This window comes from Epinephelus lanceolatus, chromosome 1, assembly GCF_041903045.1.
Source record: "Epinephelus lanceolatus isolate andai-2023 chromosome 1, ASM4190304v1, whole genome shotgun sequence".
NCBI lineage: Eukaryota > Metazoa > Chordata > Actinopteri > Perciformes > Serranidae > Epinephelus > Epinephelus lanceolatus.
This window is the reverse complement of record NC_135734.1, coordinates 29,733,050-29,742,680: the sequence shown is the minus strand read 5'-3', so window position 1 is coordinate 29,742,680 and position 9,631 is coordinate 29,733,050. Positions and strand designations below refer to the sequence as shown.

The following is a 9,631-nucleotide window of genomic DNA, read 5'->3' as shown; positions in this document are numbered from 1 at the left end:
TATACCCCTTTTCGACAGTCATGGGCTGGCTTGGCTTGGTGTGGTTTAGTTTGAGCCGTCAGCCCAGCACAGCAGGCCCATCTGCTTGAAGGTGTGCGTAATATTATGACTTTAATCTCGTTAAATTACGACTTTAATCTCATAATATTTCGACTTTTTTCTCGTAATTTTTTTTCTTCAATGTGACCCTAATACTCCGTCGTAGTTTTTCTTAATGTAAAGTGTTATATTTCTGTATCTAATAAATGTCATTAACAAAAAGAAATCCAGAAGGTCTTCATGCTGTGTGAAACTGGGTGTAGTTCCCCTATGTGGCCGTGGGGGCGCTGTGGCGCACGTCTCGGCAGACCGGTCATATGACAGCTGCCTTCGTCCCACTTCCCTTCCTCGCTGGAGAGACGCCACATCTGACAGGGAGGGAGAGACAGACACAACCGCAGGGGAGTGTGAACACCGACACCTCAAGATGCTGGCATTAATAAACCGGCTGCTGGACTGGTTCAAGTCTCTGTTTTGGAAGGAGGAGATGGAGCTGACGCTGGTCGGCCTCCAGTACTCGGGGAAAACTACATTTGTAAACGTGATCGCTGTAAGTCTTCAGCTGCTAGCCGCCTTGCTAGGTGTAGTGCTAATACTATTAGCGCTAATAATGGGATAAGAGTCAAGCTAATGCTAAACTGTCTGGTTTTCGGGTCCGGAAACGGTGTAAGGCGACTCTGTTGGGAGCTCAGCATCCATACAAACAAACCTGAGACTGAGTCAGGTTGTTGGACTTGTGTCAACAAGTCAGCTGAGCTAACGAGTATCCTGCTGGTGGATCCTCCTTGCCGGCTAGTCGCATACTGTGGTATATATATGTATGTATGTATATATATATATATATATATATATATATATATATATATATATATATGTAGCATGCTAAACCCAAACACAGCACCACATATTAGCTTTGTTTTGAGTTAGATTATCACTTACAAACCGTGGGGTCATTTTACACTGAGCTCAGAGCTGTCAGCCACCAGGAAGTGAACCTAAAAACATGCTGACCATTTACAACTGGTCACACTCAGGCAATTTCACATTACAACCCAGTGTGTGTTGTGTTCAGGTGTCCTGCAACAGGTGGAAATTCAGATTTTAGGAGGCTGTTTCAGAGAGTTAAAACTGGAGCTGGCTCACTGACAGTAAACACACACAGGGTTAAGTATTTTTAAACCTTCTACATCTAATTTTCTCAGTTATTGCCTTAATGCAGGTGGCCAGTGGCATAAAGAAGTTGAATGTTGCATATAATGTAAACAGTAGTTGATGTCTCCTGTTGCAACCATCTAACATGACTCACACTGCAGAGGCTTTGGATGCAAATTTGTGATAAAGTCACACACACACACAGATTGCATCTTTAGCTGTGACCTCCTGTGACTGAGGCTGCAGAGCTTCTGTTTTTTTGCAAGATGTTTCTCTTGAGCAACTTTGTGCAACTTTGCAGGGATTTCTCAAAACTGGCCATTTCTGGTGGGGCAATTTGTCCTTGGCTAATCACTAGAGAGCAGCTGAGTTTTTAGCAGCAAACATGAGCTTTGTGGTTTTCTTTGAAGTTGCTTATGGGGTTGTGGTTGTCATGATATGTTGGAAACATGCAGCAATCATTCAAATTTCTGTTGAGACTATTGCAGTCTGTTCTGTTGTTATTCTGGCCTGAGTGATTGTTGTTTTTTCACAAGTGTGTTATAAAAAACACTGAAACAATACATTGATTAATTAACTGAATAAAATTAATTGAAAAATAATTATTGCAGCAGTTTTGTAAATCGGTTTATCATCAAAAATGCCCAAAATTCAATTATTCCAGCTTCTCATTTGATACAATCTTCTACTTTTCTGTTTCTTGAATTGAATAATTTTGTCTTATATTGTTAGTTGGACAAAGCAAGTCATCTGTAGATGTATCCATGGGCTTTAGGAAACTGCCAGGCCATTTTTATGCATTCAAAAGAACAACTAATAAAGAAATTTATTAGTAGATTAATTGATAATTGAATTAAAGAAACACAGAATTTCAATAAAAATCTCAGGAGCAATATCTACTTTAGAAACTTGTGTTACTTTTACCAGGCGGGAGTTATTACTACCAGTGTTGATGTAAGAAAGAGCAAACCACCAGTGCATGTTTTATTGTGCATTCAGACAATGATCTCTTTATAGAAAAGTTAGCAGTTTGTCAAACTGGATTTCAGTGCACTCTGAGCATTGGGTAACAGTGCTGGCATCTGAGGAGGAAGTTGGGTTTGGGGTTGGAACATAACCCAGATCTTTCCTTTTTAAAAGATAAAAAAAAATGCACCACCAGGCAGTGACACAAAAGAGTGAGTGAATGGTTGTTGGAGGGATGGTTCCTCCTTCCTCGGTCATAAGACCACTGCACTCATTTCCACTTAGCTTCATCAGGTGACTCCGGCGAGTCATGTGCTGTAAAATGTGTATACAGCAGACAGTGCATGATTTTGGGTTGACAGAGCAGCGCAGGGAGAAGGAAAAGACACAGCTTGAGAGTTTTGTTGTTAAAAGGGGAATGCCACTTCAGTTTGCAAAAATGAGCACTGACAAAAGCCAGAACATGTGGAGACACAGTGTTTTGCTTTCATGTTAAATGATTTATTCTGTTTATTGTTTTAGCTTAAAGAGAACAAGCCACTCTTTCATAGTTAAATTAGACTTTTTTTAGAGTCATGTATTGCAGCATATTGTCTGCAACTTTTATGAACAGATTCTGGGGACCATTAAAATCTGAAATACTGTGTAATGAGCCACTGCACAGCCACTTTATATGCTCATAAAAGTTATTAACACTTTTAAACTAAAAGTAGAGTGTCTGCAGTCCTTAAAAAGCCTTAAAATGTCTTAAATTCAATTTTTAAAAATACTAAAACTTAAAAGTCATTAAAGTCAGTAACATTACCACAAACATTTTATCTGATCTTCTTAATCTATCTTTTAATTGCTGTTTGTCAAAATGAATCAAGCTCTTCTGTGTAAAAGTCCACATTTGTGATGTTAAAAATATTTAAAGTCTTTACTTTATACTTGCACTTAGCTTTTGGCAAAATCTAGATTGACCTAACTCACTCTCTCTCAACCTATTCCTACAAACAAAAAAAACTTTCCAAAAAACAAGGAACCTTCCTCTGCACAGGCTCACAAATACACTTACCTTATTTACCTTTTGATTAAGGAAAAATGATTTGTCCAAAATTCAGTCTTAAATTTGATCAAAATTATCTGGAAAATGTCTTTTAAAAGCATTAAATTTAAGTGTTTGATACCTGTAGATTCTCTGAGTACAAGAGATCCTGTGCAGCATGTCATAATTATATTATTTTTTTCTAATAATTACAAACAGCTGCGCATATGACTCTTATTGTTTCCTTGTTGGAAACTTTCTTTATACTTTAATAGGAATGTATGATACCGTTAAATGATCGGTTACACTGTTAGGTTTTGTTTTCTGTCATCTTACTGGGCTGGAACTGGAATTATTATAGTGTTGTGTTTTTTTTGTGGTTTTTATTTTTGTTTCATTTTTTATTTTTTGTTTTCATTTCATTTGAGTTTCATTTAGTTTTCAGAGTGGCTTTGCTCATTTAGGTTTAGTTTTTATTATTAAGAAATGTTTAGCTGTAGTTTAGTTTTGATTAGTTTCAGTATTGGTTTGTTTTTTATTATAATATGGGGGTGTGTCGGGCAGGATTTCAGAAGTTCAGAATACGTGTTACAATACAAACACAACACTTTGTGAAGGTAATTGACTCACAGTCACTTAGATATCTCTGTCTTAATGAACATATATACTAGTGCCTCCTGATGCTTGTTGTGTTGACACATCTCACCAAATTTTGAAAGACTAAAACTAAGGACATTTCCTGTACATTTTTATTTAACTTAGTTTTGTAAGCAGTTTGCTTTTGTGTTTTTTTCCCCACCTAGTTTTAGTTTAAGTTGGGCAGAACATATGGTATTAATATTTTAGAATGTGAGGAGTGGCTACATGTTGCTTGATTATACTGTGAGACTCATGAATTAATTGTCTATAGGTGCATATTAGAGCTACAACGATTAATCGATTAGTTGTCAGCAAGTAAATTCATTGCCATCTAATTTAATAATCGATTTATCTGTTTGAGTAAAATAAATAAATAAATAAATTCTCAGATTCCAGCATCTTAAATATGAATATTTTCTGGTTTCTTTACTCCTCTATCACAGTTACCTGAATACCTTTTGGGTTTTGGACCAAACACAACATTTGAGGAAGTCACCTGGGCTTTGGGAAACACTGATCAACATTTTTCAACAGTTTCTGGCATTTTATAGCCCAAACAACTATTTGATTAATTGAGAAAACAATCAACAGATTAACTGACAATGAAAATAATCGTTAGTTGCAGCTCTAGTAACCCACAAAGCTCTCTGCAGTGATTTGCTGTGATACTTTCAACAATTGAAAGTCACACCATTTTATGACAAATGACTTATACTTACGTGTTTTCTTTCAGTCTGGGCATTTCAGTGAAGACATGATCCCTACAGTCGGGTTCAATATGAGGAAGGTCACCAAAGGAAACGTCACCATCAAGGTATGTAAATCTTTTTGCTGTTGTCACAGTGTAACTGCAATATAGACAAAATTGAAAAAAGTAGCGTGCTAGTTTTACATGGAGGTGATAATGATTGAAACAAAGATATTGCGTGATAATTTGCCCATTCACTCTGCAGATCTGGGATATAGGGGGGCAGCCGAGGTTCAGGAGCATGTGGGAGCGGTACTGTCGGGGAGTAAATGCAATCGTGTGAGTATCTCGGTTTCAATTTTCATGTTTGTCTGAAAAAACAAATGAGAGGAAATCGAGTAAGCACTTGGCGCTGAACCAGACATAGTGTATATTTCTGTAAAACACCTTTTACTAACTGTTTCGCATTTCTTGTTTTTTAGGTACATGGTTGACGCAGCAGATCGAGAAAAGGTGGAGGCTTCTAGAAACGAGCTTCATAATTTATTAGACAAACCTCAGTTGCAAGGAATTCCTGTAAGTGTTCTGCAAAAACCAGTTTGTAAGATTTGTGCGATACCTGCAGCAGCCATGCAAAAATGCGTGTGGGTACTGATGACGACTTTTTGCTGCAGTTGCAGATTTCAAGATTTCAAGTGTAATGTGTTTTTCTCTAGGTTTTGGTACTCGGTAACAAAAGGGATCTCCCCACTGCTCTAGATGAAAAACAGCTCATTGAGAAAATGTAAGTATGAGAAATGATCCTTAATGTGTTTAATTTGATTTAGTCTTTTTTTTTTTTTTTTTTTTTTTAAGTGTGCAACAGTGCATGACACACTCTCTTTCATGATGATGTTTTATGTTTAATATTCTTGTTTAGACTTTTAGTAGAAGTATAATTTGGGATTTAATTTTAGAATATTATTATTTTTATCTCTGTCTGGTCTGTACATATTAAAACCTTGTATCTATATATTGTGCTGTTTTCTAATCCCACATCAGTTTAACCTCATTTATCCTGATGAGGGGTTTAAAAAATCAGTAATTTCTCTCTTTTTTGTATCAATGAAATGGCTCCCCCTAGTGTCCAGTTGGAAACATATGCTCATAGTCATGTTATACAGTTATAACATGTACAGTTCCCCATGATGATCAGTCTGAGTGCGCTTAACGAATTTATTTGTTCTTGCACCTTTTTTCCCTTCAAAGGAATTTGGCAGCTATTCAGGACAGAGAGATATGCTGCTACTCTATTTCCTGCAAAGAGAAAGACAACATTGGTGAGTTGCCGTCAATGATTGTATTATCATTCTGTGTTAGCGCAGGAGCCTAATTTCCATTGGGGGAGTTTCAGTTCTCCATAATCTCTCTACACAGTCAGTGTCCTCTTCCTCTCCGGCCCCCTGAAAATCCAGATAAGAGAAGAGACTGTTGTTGGGTTTTTTTCTTCCTGTTTAATCTTCCTGAATTTTAAATAAATAAAAAACTAAATACATTTGAATGAACCAAACTCCAAGACACAGGCAAAGAAAACTCACCACTTCATCTATTCTAAGTTGTTTATTCTTGGGGTTTGTATCCAGAATACAAGACAGGCTTTTTTCAAACCTTTCATGCTGCATTCCTCCTAATATCCATGAATATGAAGGTCACTGAGAGTCTAGGATTTGTTATGAATTTATAAAATGAGATCATGTGCCATCACAGTTTCACCCATGTTACACAAGGGAACTTTGAAACAAAACACACTATCTGTAGCCGTCAACAGACTTTTGGTGATTTCACCTCAGGTGATTCCTTATCGTCTTTCATCCTTCCACACCGGCTGCACCTGCCAACTGGAATTCTCAGTTACATATTAATTAATGTGAACAACTCGCTCCCAAATCCCAAAGCTAGGGTGCTAAAACTTAAATTTGTAATGTCATAGGGTGTAAAGTCTGTAGCTGCTCCATAGACAGTGAATTGGGGAAGCTGTTCTAGATGACCCTGAGAGCACACGGGGGAATGTTCTGAGTATATGGGTTTATTTTCTGTTTCAGAACTGAGAACGTTATAATAGAGTAAAGCTCATTTGTGTATGAAAAAGAAAAACATTCTGTGTGTCCACAAAATCAGTCTCCCATTTACTCGTCATCAGGAGTACTGTCCTCTGTAGCTTAGAGGAGCTTTCCAGAGTCTGAAAAATAATAGTAGAATTCAGTGTTTTCAGCCTGTTCTTATTCCCAGGTTGTCAAATACTGATGCATTGTCACCCCCCTTGTGTGTGATGTCGATGCTAAAGGCGCCCTTTAGCGTCTTTCTACAATGCACCAGGCCTTTAACCAGCTCAAGTGTAAACCCAAACGCAGCACTACTTGACACTGAGAGCAACTGATGTAGTATAAAAAGTGAAAAATTCTGAGTAAGGAGGGAAGGACGGGAGGTGAATGGGTCAAACAAGACTTTCACCTGACTTTCACCCACAAGACAGCAGTTTGTGTCCCATATGAAACCAAAAGTCGGTGTCATTTAAAAATGACTTGCATACAGTCATCACGCACTGACACCACTCACTACATAACAAACGTACTTTCTTTAACCCAAAACATGATCTTTTTTTCTGAACAAAACCAAGTAGTTTTGTTTGCCTAAACCTAACTGCGGCCGTTTCACAGCATTAAGCAAGTGTTAGAATGTGTTTCAGCTGTACGTCGCATACATACACATACACCAAATGGTGCCCCCTGCATCACTATTACACACCGAGGGGTGTGACAAAGCGCTGGGATGAGAACAGGTTGGCGTCTTTTGAACTTCAACTCTCTTGTGAGTCCGCCAACTTAATTGACGTGCAGTATTAAATCACTGAAGTGGCCCTTTAACCGACAACAGCAAGTGATTATCTAACCTTTTTTTGCCCTGAGTTTCACCTCTTAGTCTACTGTACATACAGGCTGGGGCAGTATGCAGCCTGCAGGTAGGGCTTGGGGCTAAAGAAACACTTCTAACTCCTTTGCATGTTTTGGAGTTAAAAAAGAAATGTAATCAAATGTTTGATTCTCATAAAAAGACACTGCAATTGAACATCAATCAAGGATGAGGCAGAAAAGGAGAGTTCTCTTTGTCATTAAGTTGCAAAAGCAGTTAAGCTGGTTAGTCCATTATTAATACATCAATTAATACAACATTTATTTGTTTATTACTTTTGTATCTGGGTTTTATTGTGTCACTTCTACGTCTGACACTAAACCTCCCCTCTTTTGTTACTTTGCAGTATAAATGAGGGGAATCATTAAAGCAAGCACTTCATACCATTATACCACAGTTTTAATGGCGTTCTGTGAAGCTTCATCTGTACCAGACTTGTTTGCAATCACATCTAGTGAGTTAGAAATGCCTGAATCATAAACTGATTCTCAAATTGACCGAGTGTTTCTTTGATTCCAGACATCACACTTCAGTGGCTCATCCAACACTCAAAGTCCAGGAGGAGCTGAAAACGCAGGCGCTGTTTTCCAGCCGTGTTTGCCATGTTACTGTCATGCCACACCCTCGTCACTCTGCCATGATGTAAAATTGTATCTTCAGCTCACATGCTGCTCTGTTCTGCTTGTGACACACAAGTTTGTTTTCTTTCCCCCCTTTTCACCTTGTGATTCTTCTCACAGACCCTGAGAATGCACTACTAAAAATGTGATACCAAATTTAAGGATTGTCATTGGCATTAATCGTCCTGTAAAGCTGTACTTTAACTTGGAGTCAGAACCTAATTTTGGATCTACCGTTTATCATTAAGGCATTACCCAGTTGATCATACCCAGTGGTTTATAACACTAATCTTGGGTATGCAACAACAGACCCCCTCAAAGGAGGGTTTATTTTCTCAAACAGGCCTCGCATAACGAGAGAAGCTCTTCACAGTCAGACATGATGCCAGGAGATTGCTGATGTGGACGTGCAGGTGTTCCCATTTCTGTCAAGCTCTACTCTGTGATTCTTTAACGACGGTCTCCCTTCACTCGATCAGGTTTTCTTCTCTCAAGAACATGTCTATTGTTTTAGTAAACTGTGCATTTAAGCAAGTCAATTGATGCAGGTCTGTACAAATATCAAGCTAGTATGATTTTTACTGATGTGAGATGTGCGTGTACGAATATATGATTCTATTTAAAGTCTGAATGTACTAAAAGTAAAGCTGTACGGGGTTGTGTGGTTCATATTGGCCTCTGTTTGTAAGTAGCCTCAGTGGTATGATGTCGTTTGTGCTGCCTCGAAGCTGAGAGAGTGGCAAATTTCAAAGTGCCTAATGCAGTGTCTCTCACCTCTGAAGCAAAGCAGCATGCAAGGTGTGCCTACCTGGGAAGAGTTTAAAAAACACCAATATATTCAAGAAATAAAAAGGCATGCTTTTTAATTTAGACAGTGTCCTTTTATTTGTACACCGACTTTTGAACTCTATCCCTCTGTGTAGGTGTATGGCGACAGGATTGGCATGGTGCTGTGAAGCTACTCCTTTTTCTTGTTGCAGGACTTTTGAGAACAGTAAAGCTGTTTTGATCCATTTATTGTAGGAAGGTTTTGAAGTGATCCATTTGGTCAGTGTTACAGAGATTGTGTTGGAAGAGAAAAATTAAATACTACTAGTAGCTCTATACCACAATATTTTTTTGTCTATAAATGTGTCATTTCTATACAGATCATTAATCACACATATCTTGCTCCCCTGCCAACTATTCCAACTAACTCTTCCCTATCTGTACTTGAGGGTTATTCCATATAGAAGAGTAAACTTGTCTATATTTATACAGCAATATTGAAAATAAGCACCACTGCTCAGTGGAAGGAATGTAGGGCATTACCTTAGGTTACCTCTATGTACTAATAACAGGTGCAGCAAAGCTTACAGGAGAGTCAGTCAAGCACAGGCTGTACACATGGTGCATTCACATGCTCCTCGGATGGTCCAGAGTTGCAAATTAATTTTTCTGACTTCTGACTTGGTATGCGCATGAGCTTTAAGTTGTAAAGTGGGAACAAAATGGACGCTAGAAGGAAGATGTGTATGATTTTATTGCTCAGAGTGCTTAAACAACATGTTA

At 38.1% G+C, this 9,631-nt stretch overlaps 1 protein-coding gene across 1 annotated transcript; it reads left to right on the top strand.

Annotated features, from left to right (window-relative positions):
• Positions 1 to 373: 373 nt before the first annotated feature.
• arl8ba (ADP-ribosylation factor-like 8Ba) lies at positions 374 to 8,950 on the top strand. Its single transcript, XM_078169154.1, has 7 exons — positions 374 to 589; positions 4,557 to 4,637; positions 4,777 to 4,850; positions 4,994 to 5,087; positions 5,228 to 5,295; positions 5,760 to 5,830; positions 7,980 to 8,950. Exons 1-7 carry the CDS (start codon positions 467 to 469, stop codon positions 8,027 to 8,029), a joined length of 561 nt encoding a protein of 186 aa, XP_078025280.1. The 5' UTR covers positions 374 to 466; the 3' UTR covers positions 8,030 to 8,950.
• Positions 8,951 to 9,631: the final 681 nt, after the last annotated feature.

What these genes read in the sequence shown, in the direction of transcription:
- arl8ba (XM_078169154.1), top strand. Translation starts at nt 467, where the DNA reads ATGCTGGCATTAATAAACCGGCTGCTGGACTGGTTCAAGTCTCTGTTT. An exon ending in CATTTGTAAACGTGATCGCT is followed by an intron (nt 590 to 4,556) that starts GTAAGTCTTCAG and finishes GTTTTCTTTCAG; the next exon opens with TCTGGGCATTTCAGTGAAGA. An exon ending in CAAAGAGAAAGACAACATTG is followed by an intron (nt 5,831 to 7,979) that starts GTGAGTTGCCGT and finishes CTTTGATTCCAG; the next exon opens with ACATCACACTTCAGTGGCTC.